The following is a 25,282-nucleotide window of genomic DNA, read 5'->3' as shown; positions in this document are numbered from 1 at the left end:
GAGGGGGAAAGCTATAAGATGTAGAAAACCAAGAGCTGCCCTCTCAAATAAATATATTTTGTCACACACTCACATTGGGGGCAGCTGTACTGCTCCTCTTAGGCATATCGGCCTTATTAGGGTTGTTGGCATTGCCAAGCAGTGGGCTGGGGGGCGAATGTGTCGGGGCCTTCCTGGCCGGGGCTCCGCCTCCCTCTGGTTTTGGATCGTTCTCCCCAGTGGCGGACGAAGTCTTCTTCGAATTTGCCAATCCTGCAGATGCGGGATTCACTGGTGTGGAGTAAAAGACAGACAGCAATTTAAGAAAGCCCTTATTTTTGAAATTCACTACTGCATGTGGGAGCCGGGGAGATTCAGACATGCATTTAAAGAAGCCACAAAATATTTGTATAGATATTTTATCATTCAGAAGTACACAACACAATCCCCGTGGTGGGGTTAAAAGAGGAAAAGCATGCTCACCTTGATCGCTGTAGCGTCTGGATTTCTGATTGGAGGAAACACTCCTTTGGACCTTGGGATGAGATGGGGATTGGCCGTTGAGTTCACTGGCTGGCCTCGTCTTCACCACAGAGAGGTTATTACTGGAGCTGGACTCACTTACCTCCGACTGCAAAGATGCAAAAAAAACATCCACAAGCAATTACACAAACTTGGAGACTCAGAGACAGGCTGGGCTGAAGACAGCCATTTATACTGACGGCCAGACATGTGCACTTACCTCATTGGATTTGCGGCCCAGCAGCAGGTACGTTGCCGTGATCTCATCGTACTTCATTTTGGACAGGGCTTCGTTTATTTCGTCTCTGGTGTATCCCATTCCCACCATCACATCTGCAGCACCCACACACAATTCACACAGATTGAAACCAACTATAGGAAAAGACTGACTTTTTGATTTATTATTAACCAAATGCTCTGTCAGAGAATCAATGAATAGTCGTGCCGAACGCAAAAACCTAGCACCACCCTCATGATTTATAACTATACATCAGTGTTTCAGTTAAATTGAAAAGTAGGTCTATAGGTATAACCTCCTCTTTCTACACTGCCAACAACCAGCTACGTTCACTGTAAAAACACACCTGACAGAACGATATTTTCCTCCTTCCTCGCAGTGTCACAGTAAGATGGTACAGTTGGATTAAATCACTATAATCAACTTATAAATCACTGCATTAATCAACCTCTCCTCCATTTTGGTTTGAGAGCCTGATTCGAAGAAATGTTTATCGGTTGAGCGATAACATGTCACCACACGCAGAACTTTGACCGTGGTGTCTGCAGAGGATCCCTTTTTTAACCAAATACTCATGTCGTGGGTTCAAAAAGTAACTTTAACTCAAAAAGACTTTAGTGGACCAGTTGATCAATCACAGCAACGGAAATCAATGAAATCGTAAAAATGCACACTGTGCCCTGGTACACATCATCACCACACTTCTCAGATGGTACACAGTAGTCCTTCTGGCAGAATCAGTTAAAGGCCCTGCATGTGTGTGGGTGATGCATCTTCTCCATTTTCTATCATGCTTTTCCCTAAACAGTACACAAACCTAATATAAACTATTATCTAAAAACCTAACCTAACCAAAAGTTGAAGATCTTCAATGATTGCCATTTAGCACCACAGATGCCCTGTTAAATACAACCTACAAGGTAATTTTTTTAATAAGACTTTTAAAAAGAGGCAAAAAATACAAGCGGTTAAATAGCGGCGGCACCAAAAAAGCGTAACAAATAGTGAAAGAGGGAAATTTGGTTGTTTTCTCTTTCCCTTTTTACAGTGTGAGAGAAGCTGACTTTCAAAGCACGTCTCCAGAGATTCACAGTATTTAAACCCTAACTCAACCTTCACTAGAAGTTGCTCCTGCATGTTCACAACCCACTCGAAAACACGTGCATCGCTGCAAGTGCGAGGAGATTTGTCGGATAGTTCAACTGAACATATTTTTAAGCTTCAGATAAAGGGAGGGGGGTGATATTCCCAGCTGCTGCTGTTGTTACGCAATACCCTACTTCCCACTAAACAAAGCGCACACTATACTGCAGGGTGCGGTACAGTACAGAGAAGAGCGCACTGCTGCTGCTTCCATGCCACCAACACACACACACACACACACACACGTCAGTCTATCAGTACCTATCCTCTTCTGATCACAGATGTCAAGTTCAGGCTCCACAAATGGCTTCAGCTCCTCCTCTTCACATCCTGCATTGATCCAGCGGTCCTTCATGATTTGCTGAAAAATATTTCACAGATTTGATGGTAAGAATCTGTCTGTTGAAGGTTGTGTGCATGTGTCCTTTAAATGAATAACCAAAGGACCCCCACTCGAAACCTTTCCCTTTAACATGGATTAAAACCATTAGAAGCAAAGCCAGCAGCATTAATGCACACCTTCGCAGTCAAATCGGATAACAAATGGCAGAAAATTTAATTCCGGCACTGAGAAAAACATTCAGGAAATTTCCAAAGACACTAACTCAATTTTTATTCCATCCTGGAAAAGAATTTGTCCTGAAGCTTCCAAAGCTGCAAGATACAGTTACATATGGCAACTGAGAATAAAGAAATGTCTACGGTCGTGGCCAAAAGATTTGAGAATGACACAAATACTGTTTTTGTGTTTGCTGCTTCAGTTTTTACTACAAAGAGTGATCAGATGAATTGCAAAGCCCCTCTTTGCCATGAAAGTCATTGTGATACACAACACACGGTGCACACAACGAAATGTGTCCTCTGCTTTTTACCATCACCCTTAGTGAGCAGTGGGCAGCCTTGACAGGCACCCGGGGAGCAGTGTGTTGGGACAGTGCTTTGCTCGGTGGCACCTCGGTGGTTCGAGATTCAAACCAGCAACCTTCTGATTACGGATCTGCTTCCTTAAGCACCATCAAAACCACTGCTACATGAACTTACACTGCATTTCAGCCCTGCCACAAAAGGACCTGCTGAGATCATTTCAGCGATCTTCTCATTAACACAAGAGAGAGTGTTGACAAGCACAAGGCTGGAGATCATTCTGTCATGCTGATTGAGTTAGAATAGCAGACTGGATGCTTTAAAAGGAGGAGGATGCTTGATGTTCTTCCTCTGTTAACCATGATTACCTGCAAGGAAACATGTGCAGTCATCACTGCGTTGCATAAAAAGGGCTTCACAGGCAAGGATATTGCTGCTATTAAGACTGCACCTAAATTAACCACTTATCAGACCATCAAAAACTTCAAGGAGGTTGAAGTGTTCTAAAGAAGGCTTGGACTTGCCCAAGAAACTCCAGCAAGCGCCAGGACCATCTCCTAAAGATGATTAATCATTGATGATTCAATGAAGCCCTTGGGGCATCTGGAAAAATGATTGTTTGGAGGAAAAAAAAAAGTGAGCGCTACAGTCAGTCCTGCCTGGTGCCAACAGTAAAGCATCCTGAGACCATTCATGTGTGGAGCTGCTTCTCATCCAACGGAGTGGGGGCTCACTCACAATTTTGCTTAAGAACACAGCCATGAATAAAGAATGGTACCAAAACATTGGGTTGGATGGACAAACTAAAACCAACTAATTCTGAGCAAAGCACTGATTATGAAGGAAAGGGTCGACATCAGTCAGGATTTGGCCCAGAAGTTGATTGACAGCATGCCAGGGTGAATTGCAGAGGTCTTGAAAAAAAGGGCCGACACTGCACAAATGACTCTTTGCATAAACTTGATGTAATTGTCAATAAAAGTCTTTGAAACTTATAAAATGCTTGTAATTATACTTCAATACACAACAGAAACAACTGGCAAAAAGATTTAAAACCACTGAAGCAGCAAACTTTGTGAAAACTAGTATTTGTGTCACTCTCAAAACTTTTGGCCTCAACTGTAGAGTACACAATTTTGCTGTGCACTCCATATTACACTGTTTGTTATATATAGTATCCTACTGGGTACAGCATTAATAAAATATTTGTATTCAAAATGTATCTTTTTGATGTCATACCATTTGTGTTGGGAAAAGTGTAAGATTGATAAATCTGTATCCCACAAACAATCTGTTCCTGCTGACAGGAAATAATGACCTCCTTTTCCAATCAATACCAACAAAAACCATGATGCTACACACATCTTAAGTGAAGAAGAATAGTCTGTCTGCAACAGAGGGGGAGGTTATGAGTGATTAATTATTTAAGTAATATGGAGGGAAGAGAAAAACTACTGCTGCTATAGACAGAAGAGGAGGTGGATGGGAGATCAGAAGAACCACTTCGAATGAAAATGGAAGTAGTGGAAGGAGAAAAAAGCGGCAGAAAAAAGGATGCGGGTGGACAGAAGGTCTACCAATCAAGACTCTGAGGGAACATTTGAAAGTCCCGGTTAGGCACTGAAGGGATAGGACTATTTCGGTGAAGGTGGAGGAAGGAGAGTTACCTGTAGCGTTCCTCTCTTGATGGGATTGAGCACAAGGAAGCGTTTCAGCAGGTTCTCACAGTCAGTGGACATGTAGAACGGGATCCGGTATTTACCCCTCAACACACGCTCACGCAGTTCCTGAATAAGTATTGCAAACATAAAATATAACCCCCAACTAACCCAAGGCCTATAATATCCAGTAAACACAGAGACATTACACACACACTTTCAAACACTTGGATTAAATATTTAAAACCAATAAGATAAATGTATTTCTAATGATAATTTCATTTTTGATAAAGCATTTAATTGATTTACCCGCCTACAAAACAAAACCCCATGGACTGGGTGAATTATAAATTTTTTTAAAAAAGTGTGTTTGTTCAGACCTTAAGGTTCTGTCCATCAAAGGGCAGTGAACCGCTGACCAGCGTGTACAGGATGACCCCTAAGCTCCACACGTCCACCTCGGGCCCATCATACTTCTTTCCCTGGAAAAGCTCGGGGGCAGCATAGGGGGGGCTGCCGCAGAATGTGTCCAACTTGTTGCCGTCTGTGAACTCGTTACTGAAGCCAAAGTCGGCTATCTTAATATTCATATCAGCGTCCAGCAACAGGTTCTCAGCCTGAGAGAGATGGAGACGAACCTTTCAATAGGGTGTTGTTGAGTTAAGGTGTTGATGTCTTTAAACATCACAGTTACAGCTGATCATTGCAAAACCTACATCTACAAATTAATGCAATATATATATTTTTTTAGGTTTGTGAATGAGCAGAATGGATTCATATTGCAACTTTAATAGTCCTTTTCTTCTCTCAGCAAGTACACAAATAACATGACCAAAGCCAGATTACAACCATTAATTGAAAGAAAAAAAAAATATCTACGTTTTTTTTTTCCTCCCCACTTCCTGTTCTTCACTTAACTTTTTACTTCTACTTCCAGGCACAGAAAATGTCTTAACAGTTAAAAGCAACCACTCATTAAATTATTAAACTTCATTCGTTTTTGCTGTGGTTTTTTATACACCAAGTACCCTTCTGCTCACATTCTATCTCTCAAAACACACACACCTCTCATGGATAATTTATGGCACCCTGAAAGAGAGTTCGCATAAAAGGGTGTATCGACATGGGCTGATATAGCAGGGCTTAAGGCTGGAACACACTCCTACACAGTGACCCAGCAGGATAAACACACAGCACAGCCTGATGAATATTGATGCGCGCATCTGCACACACACACATGGAAACACACGCACCCGCATCTGCCGTTAGGAACACAATTACTGTGGCGACCGTATGCATACAGTATATGCATATATTCAAACACATTCGGTACACACACATAAAGAGGCGACACACAGTGTGCATTAACCGATGCACTCAAGTACCAAGAGAGCATACTAACATCCCGCAAACTCCATGTGGAGGACAAGGTTCTTACCTTCAGATCTCTGTGCACAATGTGTTTCTGGTGACAGTACTGCACCGCAGACACAATCTGGGGAAAAAGAAAACAAAAAAAGACCATTTAAAAAAAAAAGAAAAAAAAAAAAGAATTTACCTATTAAAATTACCATTACCTATACAATAAAATGAACATCAATAATAAGATCCTTGATATAAAGTAATAGGGTTGTTAGAAAATATTGATACTGGGACATCAAATATTGATATTTTTGTTTAGTCAAGCGATTTCTTTAGTAAGGTGATCAGAGATAAGAATCAGCTACAACCTCCACTACTGTAGATGGCACTGTACAGCTGGGTACTGCATTTCAGGCAGAGTGAAAATGCAAAAAATGACAGACCAATAACAGCAGGTTTTATTTCAGCACTGTTTTTACATTTTCATTGAACTGTAGAATATCGCAATATGTACAGTATCACAATATATCATGACATAATCGTATTGTGACCTGTGTATTGTGAAACATATCGTGATATTCTTGCCATTACACACCCCTATAAAGTAATTTAATAACTTGCACATGCCATTAATATGCTTAACTGAAATGACCCCATTATATGGAAGTTTGGATGGTAGGTAGAACTTTGTTTTATTAATCCCTCGGGAATGTTCCTTAGAGGATTTTTTTTCTAGAAGCAGTACACAGACATAAAATATAAGAAGATATATAAAGAGATATAAAAATGCAATAAAAGTCTAAACATCAGTATTCACACAGGAAAGTGTGACTTGTGATGTGATAATTAACAAAATAGCTGAAGAAGATTACCCAGATATATACGGTGTAATAGTTTCCATTAGTTCAATATCACCCCTGAGGTTCTTATCAAGCAGAGAAGGAAAGCAGCAAACAATGACGAGTGCTTAAAGACGGAAGTGGTTTGTGTGTGCGTGTGTGTGTGAGCTAGACAGAACACAAATGTGTGAGAAGGAATGGAAGACAGTCTGTCTGTGTGTGTCATTGAACGAACAGAAGGAGAGAGGAAGTTCAGGCAGATGCAGATGCAGATGGAGATGGAGATGACATTCAACTGTAAGAACAAGAGAGCACCTGTGGTCCTGGCACAGTCATACAGTACTGAGTCTATACACCATGAACAGCCATGATACTGAGTAACTATGATATTGAGGTTGGGATTTTCCAACACAACCTACAGTTAATCAATGGTATTAAGGTCAAACTCATTCCGGCGTTCCTCAAACCGCTCCTGAACCATTTTTGCCGGGTGTATTGTCCAGTTCAGGTACGCGGTACGTGTCAAAGTAACATCCATGTGAATGCAGGACCTAAGGTTTCCCAGCAGAACATTGTCTAAAGCATCACACTGGCTCTTTCAGTTTGCCTTCTTCCCATAGTGTATCCTAGTGGTGTGTCTTCCCCAGGAAACATGTAGCAATCCACATGATGTAAAAGGAAAAAAGCAATCCAGACACCTTCTTCCATTACTTTCTATCAGAACCAGTGTCTCCTTTGCCATCAATATGACCTACAGTAGTTCTTCAATGAACCTTGGCCACCCATAATCCAAGTCAACAGCTCACTGCTTTTCTGTCCTTGGACCACTTCTGCATCGTTCCTGGCCACTGGAGGGTGGGCAACATCCTACAAGATTTGCCCTTTTGGAAATACCAGCTATCACAATTGGGTCCCTGTCCAAGTCACACCAAATTTCCCACTTGCCCATTTTTTCTGCGTCCAATAAAATCACAATCAAGGAAAAAATCTTCACTTGCTGCCTAATATATCCCACCACTCAACGATGTCAATCAGTCCACTTTCAGTGGTCATACTGTTATGACTGGCATTTCTATTTATATACAAGTGTTTTATGAATCTATTCAGAGATTGTAAACTGTGTTGACGTGAAAGAATGAGTGTGTGCCTTCAGTGTGAAAGGTGTGAGGAACTCACCTGTCTAAATTTAGCCCTGGCTTCCTTCTCCTTCATTCTGCCATGTGCCACCAGGTAGTCAAAGACCTCACCTGGAGGAAAGGGTGACATTAAAAGATTCGCTCTCTCACAGACACACAATAAACGCCCACAGAGTAACATTAAACAGTACATGAGATGCCATTTAATGGGTGCAACTTTGTTATGCAGGTGTGTGTGCACAGACGGATATGTAGTCAACGGTTTCCTCTCTTTCTCTCTCTCCCTCACACTCACACACACACACACACACACACTCCTGGAAAGCTTCTCTCGCCCACACACTCAGGTCAGACCTGCAGAGGCGGGTGGGAAAGAGAGAAACCAAGAGAGAGAGTGTGGCGGAGGTGGAGACGAGAACAGAGAAACTGCAGTATGAAGCCAGGAGAAATAAGGTCAATAAAAAGGACTGACAAAGAGACCGGCATGCTTTTCTCTCGACTTTCCAAGGTGACACAAATGTCAGAGGCTCGACTGTAACTTCAGTTGTTAGGATACAAAATGTGGATGCGAACATCACATGTGGAGCAGAGCCTTTCACTAGAAACACATACCTCCACTGGCATACTCCATCACTAGGAAAAGACTCTTCTCCGTCTCAATCACTTCGAACAGCTTCACTGCAGGAAAGAGAAAGAAGACTGGATGTTACAGGGATCGACAAACCTTCCTCCCTTTCATTTCCCTCACTTATAAATAGGGTTTAGGCTATAAAGTGGCAATATTTTACAGCCTGTGCCTTCCTACCAATTTACAATCTCGCCCACTCACCTCCTCTGTTTTGCCGGTCAATAACTAAAATGTATTCTTATGAGCTGCATTACTACTAAAAATATTGTGACAATTGTGACTGAAGGTTTGCAGTAAGGATTGTGTTGTAATTTCGAGAAATATCAGCTGAGATGGATTTCCAAAGACCTCCACCACCTTGGGTCATGAGAAGATGCACCATTTAATATTGAAAGGTAATAAAAGGTCTGTTACTCTGCGGTAATGTGGTGGACAATATAATCAAAGGTAAGTTTTCATTACAGACGAAAACAAATGACATGAGGCCAATGCGAGGGAAGAGTCTGTGGCGATGTGCATGTGGTAACTGTGAATGTACACTGTGTGCGAGACGTGTGTGAGAGAAATGTTCTGAGTGTTCAGCACTTAAGACACGTCTTACTTGGCTCTCTAGAAGCATCTGCAGTGCTTCTGAAATAACATAAGGATCAAAATTTAACAGCATGAAAGGGATGTGGATCCCTACCTGTATTGTGGATCTACAGTTAAATAAGTCCCTATTCAGCAGTGTGGGGAGGAGAAGGGTACACTAATCCATTGTCTGTGGGAATGTACAAAGATTTGGAAAAATGTGATGGAATGCATGAGCCATATTGTTGGATGGGAAGTCCCCCTGCAAGCCAGGCTCTGTATACTTGGAATATATACTGAGGAACATATATATACTGAGACGTTTGGAAGCACTTTCTGTTCGACTGTAGAAAAAGGCGTTGTCGGCTTGTCTCGCTAGAAATTCACTTATATAATTATAAAAAAGAAGGAACTTTTGTCCGTTTATGGACCACCTTGATTCACTTTTTGTTGAATTTGTTCACTGCTAGGCCCACCTTTTTAAGAAAATTATTAATTCCTGATGTAATCGCACCTCAGACGTGCCTAATGATCAGGCCATTTGAAATGAGGAAGTATGGGCAACTTTTAGCCCCAATTAGAGGAAGTCTAAACTAACAGTTACTCAAAAAAAAAAAAAAAGGTATTTCATAAACATCCTGCATAGGTAAATAAAAGTGATACTTCAAAACAAATTCATGTTAGAAACATGGTTTCATGCTGCAATTTAATCAAATTTGCAAAAAATCTGCACTTCTCTGAAATGTCACATGAACATAAATGTTCAGTATTTAGTAGAAGCACCTTTTTAAAGTTAATACAGCCATTCTTGCAACAAGTTTTTCACACCACTTTTCTGTGCAAATCCTCCCCAACTCTGTCAGATTTGATGGACAACGTTGGCCTACAGCCATTTTCAGGTCTCTCAAGAGATGTCAGGGTTCTGACTGGGCCATTGAAGGACCTCCACATTGTTCTTAATGATCAACTCCTCTGTTGTTTTGGCTGTGTTGTGTTGGAAAATGAACATTCGACCAAGTCGGAGGTCTGGAGCGATCTGGACTAGGTTCAGTTGGTGTCAACTGAAAACCAGACAACCAGTCACCCAATGTCTGCAGCTTAAAATCACCCCCCACAGCACAGTGCTGCCACCTCCATGCTTCACTGTTGGGATGGTACTGGGCAGGTGATGACTTTTTTTCCTATACACAGACCAATTAAGGCCAAAAGTTCAATCTTGGTTTTGTCAGACCTGAGAATTCTTGTTCCAGTAATTTAGGTGTTATTATTATTATTATTATTATTATTATTATTTTTGCACAAACTCTACACAGGCTTTCATGTGTCTTGCACTGAGGAGGAAAGGCTTCCGTTCTTGGTTACCTCTCTCACCAAAGCTCTTCTCCCCAGATTGCTCAGTCTGGCTGGGCAGTCAGCTCCAGGAAGAGTCCTGGTTGTTCCAAACTCTTATGGAGGCCACTGTGCTCTTGGGAACAGGCAGTTTCCTTTGACCTCATTGCTTAGTTTGTCCTCTAATTTACACTGTGCTTAGAGAGCGGAATTTTATAAATAGTTGTGCACCTTTGCAAATCATGTCCAATTTTCATTTAACAGAGTCAGACTCCAATCAAGGTGTACAACCATCTCAAAGACGATCAAGAGAAATGAACGTCTCTTGGGATATGTCAGCATAACAGCAAACGTCTGAATACTTGTGTCCATATATTTCAGTTTTGCAATATTGTAGAATTCAGTGTTCGTGCTGTCTTTATTTGATGCACTGTATATTAAACAGAAATAGCAAATGAAAAAAACTGAAAAGTAGGTCTATATAACTATTCATCATTGTTTCAGTTAACTAAAGTGCCTACTGTGGTGGGACCACGAATGCAGGGCTGATAGCGACAAAAAAAAAAAAAAAAAAAAAAAAAATCCTGAGCCTGAACTTTTTTTCCATGCCCGGGAGGTGAGCAGGGGTGTGGATGCTATGAATGCACTTAACACACTTAACTTGTTGGCCCCTGGGCCCAACTATATAAAAAGCTTGTGTATAACCCAGATCATCATTTTTGTCAGGCGGAAACCATGAATATGCTGCACAGTGACATTTTTTTTTTTCATTTAATTGTGAAAATAAATGAACAATATTGAGACATGAGATGGAAAAACCCATTATAAACCTATATTTTAGGAGCATCTGTGGGAAAACTAACTGAAACTGTTTTGTGTGTATACAAAACGAACTTAAACGAACTAATATTATAGCAAAAACGTCCTTCGTTTTCGTCTTTGTAATAAGCCTTTTGGGTTGAATTAAAATCTATTTACTTCACGCTCTATTTACTTGACCATTATGGTAACACGTGGTCTGTGACGTCACGTGTCCATAGTCTGTCCGTGACGCCGCCGGCTAGCGTGATGAAAGCGGAAGAAAGTCCTATTTGGGATTTCTTTGATTATGACAGTGGCAAAAATAAAAGTAAGTGCCTTGTTGTAGAAGCAGGTGATACAATATGTGGAATACTTCTCAAGGGGAAAAAGCCCACGAATCTGAAAGTCCATTTGAAAAGCTCACACAAAAAGGCGAACCAAGAGTACCTGAACAAGCTAGCCTCTCGCCCGCCCTCCCCCGAAAGAGAAGCGGTAGCCAGGCCAGGTAACGGGAAAGGAACGTGATACGACAGCATCCATAATGGACCAAATAGCTGCTGGCTAGTAAATACGCAGGAACACCACAAATGAGAAGAAGCATTGGTAAATATGTTTATTAAGACTGGAATGTCTACATGACTGTGTGACTCGATTACCTTCAAAAAGTTCACCACTTCACTCGAACCAAAATTCAAAACACCCAGAGCTGCAAGAGTCAATAACCTTATCGGAGCTAAGATGGATAAGGCTATTCTGGTGATTTTGATTCATGCACCTGACAAATATCCTAATTTACAAAAAAAATACTAAAACTAACACTGTAACTAATAAAAACTAAACTAAAACTAAGCAATTTCAAAATATCAAAACTAATAAAAACTAGTAAATCTGCCTCTAAAAACTAATTAAAAAAAAAATCTAAACGAAATAAAAACTAAAACTAATGAAAAATCCAAAACTATTATAACTGTGCCTGGTAGTAAGTAAGTAAGTAAGTAAGTAGTTCAGTAATCCATCCCTGGTTTTAACTAGTTCCTTACCTATTGAGATACTACATCCATAGCAAGAAAAGTCAGTAGGTGGCAATTATAGGACTCCAAAGTAAACTAGAAAGTGATTAGTAGCATTGAATAAAGGACACTACAACTGAATGAAATGAAAACAATTTGTTAAATAAATTATACAATGTAACAATATAGCTTACTTTAGCTTCTCACACAGATCTTTTTTAAACTCTAGTTCTAAGTTCCGCTAAGTTCTTATATAAAGTAACGAGTGGGTGAGCGATAGTAAATTGAGCAGCTTCCTTGCACACAAAGTTCAGAAGCCTGCTCCTGGTTACTGGAGCTTTTGGCACCAGCTTCCAAAGGGCTTATGGTCACAATGCACCTCCTCTATCCAAACCCAGCGCTATTTATTCCTTACGCCTTTATCAACATCTTTGGTGATTTTCCCTAGTTTTATAATCATGCTGTCCATGACTTACGGTTTGCGTTGCCAGTATGGGAAACAAAAAACACATTCACAGATGGAGCGACTGCTGGTTCTGGATCGGTTTGCCAAGACCAAAAGGCCCGCCCTCTTCCCCATCTTTAATTGGCCTCTGATTGCACCTCTCAGATATAGTGTTAGATAAGTGTCTGCCAACATTTACATTTAAGGCATTTGGCAGACGCCCTTATCCAGAGCGACTTACAGCGTGCTTCCATGTTACCATCGATGAAGTGATCAATTCTGGTTCATTAGGACCCCAACTATGAATGCAATCTTTTTATTCACTAAGTTGTAGTTTCTATACATAAGTCAGACAATATTAATGTTTCAAGTTAATCTAAATATTGTCTAAAGAGGAAGGTATTGAGTTGCCATTTGAAAGTGCTCAGTGACTGAGCTGTTCTGACCTCCAAGGGAGGTTCATTCCAGCACCGAGGGGGCCAAGACAGAGAAGAGTCTAGCTGAGTGTCTTCCTTTTACCTTCAGAGATGGAGGGACCAGGCGAGCAGTACTGGAGGTTCGGAATATACGAGGTGCAGTGCTAGGTTTAATAAGGGCTGTGAGGTAGGATGGTGCTACTCCATGTTTGGCTTTGTAGGCCAGCATCAGTATTTTGAACCTGATGCGTGCAGCTACTGGGAGCCAGTGGAGGGAACATAGCAGAGGGGCGGTGTGGGAGAATTTGGGAAGGTTGAAGATCAGTCGTGCTGCTGCATTTTGTATGAGTTGTAGAGGTCGGATGGTACATAGTGGTAGACCAGCTAGAAGGGAGTAGCAGTAATCCAGTCATGAGATTACTAAGGACTGAACCAGTATCTGGGTGGCCTGTGTTGACAGATAAGGACGGATTTGTCTTGATATTGTAAAGAAAGAATCTACATGAGTGGGAAAGATTGCTGATGTGAGTAGAGAAGGAGAGTTGGTTGTCTATTGTTACTCCAAGTTTGCGGGCTGTTGTAGAAAGAGAGGTGCCAGTGAGGTGCTACTGAGCAAAGCACCGTCCCCACACATTGCTCCCCGGGCGCCTGTCATGGCTGCCCACTGCTCACTTAGGGTGATGGGTTTAAAGCAGGACACATTTCGTTGTGTGTACCGTGTGCTGTGCTGTAGTGTATCACAATGACAATCACTTCACTTTCATGAACCTGGTTTATTTATTTATTTATTTTCACAGCCATGTTTAAGCACCTGAAATCTGGGCGTGACGCCTGAATGCTGTCAGCTGTGCGATTGTGGGGCACAGTGCCTGCATTAACCATCAAATTGTGTTTATATGTTTATATATATATGTGTGTGTGTGTGTGTGTGTGTGTGTGTGTGTGTGTGTGTGTGTGTGCGCACGCGATGAACCGGTTGGCCCTCCCTGACCTAGAACATCAGACACAGAGAATTCTACAAATGAAACAAAATAATTATGCTTGGCCCATGCTATATTGAAAGGTTCACATTTCTGTAACGTGATTTGTAATTTAATAATAATTTGAAATCTTCTAAAAATTGATTGTCATGTGTAAACAGAAGAAAAATTAACTTACCAATATTTGGGTGATTTAAAAGCTTCATAATCCGAACTTCTCTGAAGAGCTGTAAAAAAAAAGACAAAATGTTATGTTTCCACAGGACACTGCAGGAGAATTCAAATTTACTGAAAGTAAGGTTGTCAAATTCCTAATTTACTTTTCATACACAAACCCATTTTGAGATTACGATGGCTATAAAGAGCGCATATAAGGATCCAGAGGACAAGCTAAGACAGAGAAAAGAATGTCAAGGTAGCCCTGTCTTACAGGTACCCACAGGTTTACAGTAATTCTTGGCTGAATTAATTGCAGTTTGCCGTCTGCACATATTACTTAAACAAACATATTACTTAAACACCTCATCTTGTAGGTGGCAAATTTATCTTCGCCTTTAAATATATAGTTAACATTAATGTTAGCAGACAGCAGCTTCAGCATGGGATTTTTTTACCCCATCAGAATGTAGCATCACTGTGGGTGCAGATAAGCCCTCCACCTAAAAAGAAATAAAGCAATACTGTCCTGGGGTCTACAATTGAACATTTACAGCTACATCTGCATTGTAACTTTGTACAAGGTGGACATGTAGGGCAACAGGGTCTGCATCCTCCCCATCACCAGCTCGCTACATTATTAATGCAGCACGTCTCTGCTAATGCTACAGAACACCGCCTATAAAGCTGACTAGCTAAGCAGAACTCGCGCATTGCACTGTTAGCACGCTAGCGTCCAGCCCCCCAGAAACACTGCGGCACGAGCCATTCATTATTAATCCCAGTTAAAAGAGACGCGCCATCCTCTCAACCACACAGTTCTGCTCCCTATTTGGGTATGGGGACGGCTGGAAGCCATACATCTTTTATGGGCTGGGATCTCCGAACCATACAAAGACACCGGGGTCGAGGCAGACAGCTGCTGAAGTGCGTTAAAATGCTAACATGCTCTTCTGCAGGTTAACATGCTGGGCTGTGTAAAGATGTAAAAATCTAACTGGACAGAGACAAATCGGAAAAAACTAATGATTTAATTGGCAGAAGAAAAAAAAAAAAAAAAAAAAAAAAATCCATCATGGACATTAATAGTTGTAATACTGAAAACATGATATAAAAAGTGCCATGTTCTGCTTGCCTTTGTTAATGATAGAAGCCGTATTTTAGTAGTTTAGAATTAAGACAAAAATTTTGAAATGCAACATTTTCCTGGAGCATTTTTGTACTTTGGACACATTGCAAGGTCTGAAAATGCTGCAATACAGATGTTAAAATCCTCATTTGCTGTCTGCTATCTCGCGGCAGACATGAATACAGAGAAGTTGCAGAAAGACAGATAAAACAAGACAGTCACAACATCTGCACCACACCTACAGCTTCCTGTCATGCCCTGTCGGCTGTTTTGGGGTTTCCTCCACTGTGATGCTGCACATGTGACCCAGGGCACACCTCGCTGTTCCCTGTTCTTTGTTTCGCCTTCATAAACAGACAATTCACACGGGCTGGACGCCAGACATGTGGACATGTGCACAAAATGGACGGCCGGAGAGATAACTACAAAAGCAACGGTTTCACACGTACACACACACACTTGCACAAAGCACATTACTTCCATTTTTTCCTCTCTGGGTTGATTGCACAAGGTGTGTGTGTTTGTGTGAGACAAGGCTGGATGTGCTTGTGGGTTGATTGAAGACTCTACTAACAAGTGGGGTGTTACAAATATGAATTTTATATATATTTTCGAACACACTCAATATCCAGACAACATTCAAGAGAAAAAGACACGTGTCATGTGACTGACATGACCTTTACAGCAATCAAGCAGTGAAAATCATTTCATTAATTAAAAGGCGAAACTTGCAAAATCACTTAACATTAGAAGGAGATTTCAGCTGTCGTTCCAGGATTTGAAAAAAATAACAAGGCTGCTTTAAGAACTGAGCAACATGGAGGCTGCAGCTGCCATCATCCACGGTTTCCTCTCACACGGTTCAGAAATATCTAACAAGGCACCCTGATGAGCAGATACTCATTAAACATCTCTTTAAGGATAGCATGGGCCAAGGTACTAAGATGACAGTGTTTTTTTTTACCTATGAAAAAGGCCATTATAAGAACGTATATCAGATGTTAAAGGAGCTACAACAGAAATACATAATACTGAAGACATTTATATAATGTCGAAAGTCCTTCTCAGTGCTGAAGATGGTGAATAGCAAAGAAAACACACTTCCTTATTTAGTAATTAAGGTCAGGGAACACTGGGTACGCATTCAGGATTTTATTGAGCTCTTTTCTACACCACGGGAGGTGTGGAGCATTTCACACCTCACTGGTGCTGATGGAGACACATGGCAGAAGAACATCTCGCCTCAATTAGAGCCTGGGCCAGACGAGGAGCGCACCAACACCCACGGACGCTTACGCAACCAACCACAGCTGCTACCACCGACAGCCCGGACCAGCGTGGTGGACTGTGCAAGGCAAACGCTGAACCAATACACAACCTACAGCCAACAGCCATAACATAGTGAAGAACACGCTGCAGTGGCACCTGGCAGTGAGTGGTGCTGCCCTCCTTAGGCAGGGAAACTGACACCTTGGAAAAACGGTCAAGCGTAAGGATTTTAGCAACTTTGACATGGACATGGTGGCTGGACGGCTGGGTCATAGAATCTTGTTGGCTTTTGATGGCCTGAAGGTCTCGGAACCTACCAAAAGTGGTTCAGGGAGGGCAAAATGGGGACGTCCTCAACACTATGATCAGCATATAAACAGACAAATAATCCATGCATCAAATAAACATGCCACGTAAAGGAGTAACGTGTTTAATCATGCGGTCACGGAGAAGAGAGAGAGTAATGAACCACGAAAACCAACAGAGAGAAGATAAAATGTCAAACAGAAGACCACAGCAGAAGTAAAGAGAGATCAAAAGAAAGAGATCTGCTCTCCTGTCCAATAGTGTGGTGAACGGGTCGTTTCTTTGTAGTTTGCTGTCTAAAGGCCACACATGCAATGCAGAGGCCTGTATGCAGGAACATAATAAAAAAAGGCACTTTAATGAGCTGAATAAACTATTAAAGGCAGAAATGTACTTGCTGTTAACTATGTTAACTATGTGCGTATGTACTGTATGTATGTGGTTCGTATCCTGCGTTCTTAGCGTCGTTTTTTTTCCTGCACACACTCAATAATTTACGCAACGTATACGGATGCGATACCAACGTAATTTTATAGCAGGAGTGATGCGAGATCTGCACTCGGCAGATGACAATTTTATGAAACAGGTCTTCATTCATTCATTTTGCGGCCTTGACACAGCAAGGATATTTCTGCCTTAAAACTGGACCGGCCATTGTAGTAGACAATGGTGAAGATGGTGCATCCATCAATGCATGAGTGCAGATGATTGTTTTCCCATAAAGCTTTACACAGCCCCAACTCCCTCTTCAGATCTCCGCTTTTCCGCTTGCCATGTTTGTCTGGGCTTCCTGTCAATTTATTCCTCACACTCTCAGCAGGAGGCTCTGGAAGAACATACTAAATTTACATATTCATTTGGCAGTGTTTTTTTTTTTTTTTTTTTTAAACCTCAGACACACACAAACGGAGCACAGAGAAATATTCACACCCTGAAGATAATTACTCAATAACTGCTTAAATGTATAGCAAATCCAGGGACTTCCCTAGCAAACCATAAAGTAAAAGCCTCAAAAATGCAAAATCTTGATCCCTGCGTGCCCTTTAACACAGCAGCGAATTCAGGCATTTTCCCCCACTGCTAATTTCATTTTGGGCTGGAACCCATGAACTTCTTTTGTGAAACTACCAGGAGGAAAACAACTGGAATATTTAATAACAATCCCTAGCTCGGCAACAGTGGGCGATTATGACAACCATCGCCATGACGACAAAAACAAGTCAGGCCTTCCGAAGGTGGCAGACCATTCTTTGTTCTAAGACAAAAGCACTGAAAGAGTCCTCAATACAGTCAACTGCGAAGAGGCTGTACGTGCTGAATCCAGACCACTTGCCCGTTCAGTTCGCGACGTCTATGCTTGGCTCGCTAGAGCACCGATGTCCTCGGAAAATTACGGAATTAAGACTTAGTGAATAGGAAGAACAACATACGTGACAACCACTTAGTCAATAACTCATATCAGAAAAAGAAAAGAATCAAACTAGCTGGAGCCAGTCATGCAACAAATTAATCTGATTCAAAACATGGATTTATTATCATGGTTCCAGTCCATTATTATGCAAGTATTTTTTATTCCAGGTCTCCCCAATGTTTAATTATTTGCTAATTTTTATGTTGATTTCAAATGTGAAGGGCTTTTATTTTACAAATGGAAGAATGTGTAATATTGTGAAATAGTTATTTGCATGAAATGCACATATTTACATGTAAATGGTTTACAAAAGCAAACATTAAATGCCCAAGCACTTTGCAGAACAGTAATTAAATGTGATTTGTTATACTGCAGGTTACCCACTTCATAAATCACACAGTTTAGGTAAATAAATACATTTATAATGAAAAACATGGAATTCAGAAGAATTTTGGAAAAATAAATTTGATTTCATAGAGCCCTTCACATCTTTTTTTGATATTGGGTATGGGTATGTTGCCGTTCACACATGGGAGCCCTAATCACACCTTACTTGTGATTTAATGAGCATGCAAGTTGTGAGAGCAGTTGTGACGTTTTATACAGTACAGGTCAAAAGTTTGGACACACCTTCTCATTCAATGTGTTTTCTTTATTTTCATGACGATTTACATTGGTAGATTCTCACTGAAGGCATCAAAACTATGAATGAACACATGTGGAGTTATGTACTTAACAAAAAGTGGAGATCTGACCTCCACAGTCACCGGACCTGAACCCAATCCAGATGGTTTGGGTGAGCTGGACCGCAGAGTGAAGGCAAAGGGGTCAACAAGTGCTAAACACCTCTGGGAACTCCTTCAAGACTGTTGGAAAACCATTTCAGGTGACGATCTCTTGAATCTCATCGAGAGAATGCCAATAGTGTACAAAGCAGTAATCAGAGCAAATGGTGGCTATGGAAACTAGAATCTAAAACATGTTTTCAGTTATTTCACCTTTTTTGTTAAGTACATAACTCCACATGTGTTCAGTGAGAATCTACCAATGTAAATGGTCATGAAAATAAAGAAAACACATTGAATGAGAAGGTGTGTCCAAACTTTTGGCCTGTACTGTATATAAATTGCCATATAAGGGTTCACCAAATGGTGTTGGGTCAGAGGGTGTGTTATTGGCAACTGTGTAAAATTATTTATGAATTAATACAGGCCTGTCACAATAAACAATAAATCAATTAATTGCAAGGTAATTAAAATGAGGTCAATAATTTTTCCGACAATAAGTATCATTTGATTGCTTGTTTGTTTTCCTTGTGTTTCTCTCAAACAAATGGGAATATTGGATCATTTTAGTGAACTGGATCATTTCATTAAGCTCACCAGAGCCGGCTCTTTCGGCCAGTCTCCAGTGTGCCCCCCTAGAGAGCTATACTGGGGGATGGGGCATGTAAGACTCTGTGGAACTAACCAGCGGAGGAGGAAAGAGAAACTTGCTGTGTTTTTGAGGATCTTAAATTTCTTAGTAATACCAAATTAAAACGAACTGGTATTACTGTGTCTCAATATAAAAATAACAAACCAACATGAATTTACCTCCATAGCAAAGCCTATTAAGTAGTTGTAGTAATAATAATTATACGTAACTTGCAAAAAGTGGCATAATTAAAGTGTATGGTTAAAAAAAAAAGTAAGATTTGACATTTGTAGCATTTATTAGATGGCCTTATCCAGAGCAAGTTACAATCAGTATTTACAGGCACAGTCACCCTGGAGCAAATGTCTTGCTCAGGGACACAATGATAGCAAGTGCAGTTTAAACAAATGTATTACCACCCATAAAACGTTCTATTAATGCATATTTTTAGCAGTGGGTGGAGGAGTAGTCAGCATTTAACCAATGGTCCAGGGCAGACAAGGCTGACCTGTAACCAGTTTTGTAAAGTTTGTAGCCAAAAACTCTATTTGCATATAACCAAGAACGTTTATGGATCTCTGATAAATTATGCTGGGACAAGAGACACAGCACAAAAAACCTTACAAAAATGGACTGAAAACAAGGTCTGTGGTTAAAATGATTATCTGTTGTGTTTTTCAATAGATTGTAGAGGTCAACAAGTTCAAAATGCTAGAAAATATACAAACTGATAAAAAGAAAAAGGTCAGGTTCCTTACATCACCAAGACATAGATTACGACAGATTATAGCTTTGTTGACCAACTGTCAAGCAGAAATTATCTATTGTGCTGAATCGGTTTTCTGTTTTGTTCCTCAGACTCACAAAAACACAACTCACTACTCAAAAGCACTTATCATACACAGTGAATTCAGCAAGCTTTCATAACGGCAGCCAAATATTTCACTCAAACAACAAATGGTGAAATCCTATTTGGAAAGCTGAATACTTTAAGGTGGATTTGAATCCTATTTACCACAAAAAAAAAAAACATTAACTTGGTAGAACCACATTTTGCTGTAACCACATTCCCTCTTTTTTAGCTGTAGTGTAGAAGGCCCGATCAGAGGGCCACATGGCAACCAGCAAACAAGCAACAGAGGAGATTAAAACCACTTAAGATATGCTAGGCTATAAATGGCAGTGTTCTGTGACCTTGGTCTAAATTAAAATAAGCAGGCCGCAAAATAAATGTGCGTTAGTTTGAGATGAAGACATACACTTCGGCCCCAAATCCTAAACCTACAGTTACTGTAAACCAAGGCACAGGGTTAGGAGTAAAATGAGCACATCAAAAACAAGCGGCATCCCGTGACCGAGTGACATCACTTCCTTCGAGCAGGGCAAGCTGAACCAGTCATTTCCGGGTTAGAGCGCAGCTTTGGTGCTCAACTGTCAACAACCCCATTAACCCCACACACTGACACTCCCGGACACGTAAGCACATACACACACACACAGAGCAGAAGAGCTGACCCTTACCTTCTGAAGGCTTGTGGGGTTGAGTTGAGTTTTATCAATGATTTTAATGGCCACCTTGGGAGAAAGCAAGCAAGACAGATTTTAACACTGAGAAATAACATATTTGAATTTCAATGCATAAAAGCAAAAACTGTACATTTTGCAACTTTTTCAAGGTGCATTATATTAAAAATATATTTTGCAACACAATAAATGGATCAGCGTTTAGTTTGAAAAGAATCTGGCAACCCTGAACTAATATGTGCATGATGGTTATTGCAAGTAAAGAGGACGGCGTTTATTCTCCACCCATTTACGACTGGCCTCCAGTTGGGGGATGCCAGGATGTCATTATTCAGAACGAAGAGGTCAGGAAAAAACTGGGGCATTTTCAAGAACGGAACAGAGTTCTGCTGAACACACACAAAGCTTGTATGATGGTGCTGCTATCTGTTGTAGATTATCCGATTGCAACATTGCTCAGACTGGACTAGCATGTTCATTTTAGTTTTCAGAACTGAAATAGTCTTGTAACTGATGCAGTTTTTTAAAAGAGCTTGCAGCAAGCTGGGATGGAATTTTCTGTCAAGATCTAAATATTCCCTTTGAATATTTACAAGGTTGTCTGTGAATTGAGGGCATGGTGTAGGTAGCATACGTTAGGTTGAAGACACACTTGTAATGTTTTACTTATAATGTAATGCTGGATAATAAGGAGATCAGAACAGACCTGTACACACAACAGGAACACAAGTTTTAAATGAATTACTTATCTATTTCATTTTCTGCCTTGGAATGTATTTGCAACTATTAATAAGCCCCGTTTGTTGCTTCCAGGATGCTGCCAAAGTTGTTGTTTGTCTCTTTATGTAGCCTGCATTATTCCTGCATCATTTCAGACCATGCAGCTCTTTGCATTGAGTAGTTGACAGTAGTTCTGTCAATAAGCCTCTTCAGCTAAATCAATCATCATGAAATCACTGTTACAACTTAAAAACAAGACCAGGGTGTGAGGTTCAGTTTTAAGAAGCCTGCTTTTAAATCGGTGGTCCCCTAACACTGTATCTATAGTCTATAGTCTCTGACCTGGTGCAGAATTACAGCCACATTTGGCCTGTCACTTTTTCCCAGAACAAGCAGTTTCGGTGCTTTACATGTAGCTTCAAACGCTAATGACGAGGAGAGAGGCGGGACGAGGAGGAGAGCGGCCTATAGAAGTGAGCAGCCATTCGTGAAAATGATGTTATAAACACCATTCCCCAACCACAATATTCGGCACAAAGAGGAAGTCATGTCAGCATTTTTTTTTTTAAAACAAAAAACAATTAAACCACTCAGTCTCGCATGATGGAATTTTTACATCCAATCAATGAGCAACTGCAATGATTTGCACGTTTTCAAGCCATGATTGTTGGTGGAGCTACTTGTTTAGGGGAGCGGTGGGAGATTCTCTCAGCAGACAAAACCACTAAGACCTATATAAAAGCAAAACATGTTTCCATAATACAGGACCTTTAAGCCAGGATTCTTAAAAGCTGAATCTCAAACCCTGGTCTTGTGTTTAAGAGTGTGTGTGTGTGTGTGTGTGTGTGTGTGTGTGTGTGTGTATATCATGCGGATTTGCTAGAGTCTTAAGATCTGACTCATTGTGAGAATTCAATTCAGCCAGTTCCACTCTGTATGATATTAAACACTACTTTTTTTTTTTTTTTTTTTTTTTAAATCATTCAAACAATTTTCACCAATGTCTAAATACATGCTGCCTCTTATGCCGTCTCACCTCTTGGCCTGTCAGGATGTGCCGAGCCAGCTTGACCTTGGCAAAGTTCCCCTTCCCGATGGTTTTGAGTAGTCGGTAATTCCCAATATGGGGCTGCTGGTCCTCACTGGCAGATCCAGCAGAGCTTCGACTTCGGCCACTGGACCTGACAGAGCGTGAGGTGACCTCCGCACGGCCATGACCGTTTGACGTGTGCTGTGGGCACGCATGGAAAGAAAACCAACACACTGGTTACTTATGTGCATAAATACAAGCGATAAAGGCCACAATTCTTTACAAATGTGGTTTAAACCGTCCTTCAGATCGATCTGGTCCATTTGCACTCCACACACACACACACACACACACACAAAGAGCCTGGCATTATTGATTCAGTCCATTGAAAGGGTCCATTAGCACCGCAACCACACCATCCTACCACCACCCAACCCCCCTCCAGTTCCCAGTCCACCCATTCAGTCCTAACACCCAATGACCCATTCACAGAACCCCCAGACAGCAGCACCAAAAGAGAGTAAAACAAGCATTTGTTCGACCACTTTGGCCCTTTAGACATGGGCTTGCCACGATGATAAATTTCATTCACTAAGAAGTGTTTCTGTTTCAGACTTTTCATTCACAGACACAAAATTCCCGACCCTACGACCATTCCCACAATTTCCTGTTCTCCGTAAAAAAATAAACTTCCGGGCCAGCTGATGTTCCACGGCAAAGACCAGTCACTTGGTTCCAGTGGAGGGAAGTTTCGGATTTCCATTCCGGTTTACTCTCTGGATACGGTGGAAGCTCTGAGCCCTAACGCCCACCTTCCAGTGAGAATCCAATTAGCCCGTCTGAAGGATGCACTAATGCACTGGCTGCAGGACATTATGACAGCAACGTGACACCACGTGACCCAGCGGTCCCTCCCCACTAGGCTGATCGATTACAAGACGGCGACACTTCATTTCCACGGTCCCGTACTTACTGTGCCCATGCGGCGCCTCATGCCCTGCTGCGATCCCTTCATTTTGCTACTGTGACTGACTCAGCGACATCGAACGTTACCCGTCGATACCCCCCCCCCCTACACCACCGATACTGACGGAGACATCGCGGGAACTGTGGACTCGGACAGGACTACAGCACCCACGTCCCGTGTTCGTCCCTAATCTTGGTCGCGTGGAGCTGTGCAACATGTGGCCACTCGCACTCGCCGGTTTTCTGCACCACGTACAAGGGTGGCGACGTTAAGCCCGCGCGCGACATATGTCGCGCTCCCGCAGGAGCCGCTAAGCCGCCGCGGTTCCGGCGTGGGGCTCCCATCTGCCTCAAGACTGGCACGTCGTGGCCGATCCACTTAAAGCGCCCCGTCAGCACACTGCGACACGAACACGTAGATCAACACGCGAAGCCAAAAAAAAATAAGAAAGAAGAGGTGGAGAAGATGGACGTTCCACAAACACACTCACGTTTTCCGCCTTGCGCTCGTTGACGGTGGGCAGCGGCGTCCTTGTTGACATTTTGACGGTTTGCGAACGCAGCCTCCCCACCCCCCCACCCCCCCCCGACCACAAGCCTTTGTTAATTTGATTATTAAAAGAAACAAATCCTCAGAGGAAAACTCGATATCAGGGACTGAGAAGATTTTTTTTTTTTTTTTAGCCGAATGAAAAACTTGTCGGAAACTTAAGCCTGCGATTTCGGAGCTCTGACTACAGTTTTTTTTTTTACTGTAAAAAAAGAGGAAATCTTACGATGCTTAATTAAAAGAGGTGGAAATGTTTCTCACAAACGCGACACTACTCCCGAAATAAAGGCATCGGCCCGGCCCGAGGTCTCCGTTGAGTCCGTATTTAGGATGTCCGGTGTTGGGAGGAGGAAAAAAAAAAAAAACACCAAGTGAAGTGCGGCTGTACTCAGCGGGCCTCCCACAGAATCCCACGGAACGTCCGAGCCTACATCGAAACGTCGAATATCATTCTCCGAAAAAAGGAAAGAGCCGTCAATGAATCTCCCCCTCCGGGCGGACAGGGACGCTCTGGCGCGCTACTGCCCCGGGGAAGCCGCTCCTCTCCCGCCCATGTCCGCCTGTCGGCTCGCGTTAGACCCGGATCCAAGATGGCCACCCGGTAGCGGCCGAGTGCCGAGCCGAGCCCCGGAGATGCAGAGGAAGTGAGGAAACGGGCGGACCTCGGAGCTCATTGGCGCCCGGCGCGGAAAGTTCACTCCGACCGAAATAAATGGACGCCGGAGCCTGTGGAGGAGCACTGGCCGTGGACCGTTCTGCGTGGAACCGGTGTTACAGGTTTCGCGAGTGACCAGCACGTCTAGTTACCAGATTTACTACATTTGTGAAAATACGAATCATATTAGTATCAATATGTTGAATCAGTTAAGTGTGCTTGAGATAATA

The 25,282-nt window shown here is 41.8% G+C and overlaps 1 protein-coding gene across 11 annotated transcripts in view; it reads right to left on the bottom strand.

Annotated features, from left to right (window-relative positions):
- The window catches only part of mark3a (MAP/microtubule affinity-regulating kinase 3a), a 31,715-nt gene extending 6,694 nt beyond the window's left edge, over positions 1-25,021 (bottom strand). For 5 of the 11 annotated variants that reach the window (XM_028998158.1, XM_028998176.1, XM_028998168.1 and 2 more), the window contains exons 1-13: positions 24,339-25,020; positions 22,888-23,082; positions 21,129-21,182; positions 14,099-14,147; positions 8,354-8,419; positions 7,782-7,852; positions 5,843-5,899; positions 4,785-5,021; positions 4,414-4,533; positions 2,144-2,243; positions 722-834; positions 463-610; positions 74-270 (exon numbers count right to left, since the gene is read on the bottom strand). In XM_028998158.1, the coding sequence (XP_028853991.1) occupies positions 74-270; positions 463-610; positions 722-834; positions 2,144-2,243; positions 4,414-4,533; positions 4,785-5,021; positions 5,843-5,899; positions 7,782-7,852; positions 8,354-8,419; positions 14,099-14,147; positions 21,129-21,182; positions 22,888-23,082; positions 24,339-24,389 (1,458 nt within the window). In that variant the 5' untranslated portion in view covers positions 24,390-25,020. Of the gene's footprint in view, positions 1-73; positions 271-462; positions 611-721; positions 835-2,143; positions 2,244-4,413; positions 4,534-4,784; positions 5,022-5,842; positions 5,900-7,781; positions 7,853-8,353; positions 8,420-14,098; positions 14,148-21,128; positions 21,183-22,887; positions 23,083-23,854; positions 23,930-24,338 lie in introns of those variants that run through there. The other 6 variants (XM_028998106.1, XM_028998131.1, XM_028998124.1 and 3 more) reach the window with 3 other exon arrangements.
- Positions 25,022-25,282: the final 261 nt, after the last annotated feature.

This window comes from Denticeps clupeoides, chromosome 1, assembly GCF_900700375.1.
Source record: "Denticeps clupeoides chromosome 1, fDenClu1.1, whole genome shotgun sequence".
NCBI lineage: Eukaryota > Metazoa > Chordata > Actinopteri > Clupeiformes > Denticipitidae > Denticeps > Denticeps clupeoides.
Note: the sequence above shows the minus strand (reverse complement) of the source record. Positions and strands in the feature narration are given on the sequence as shown.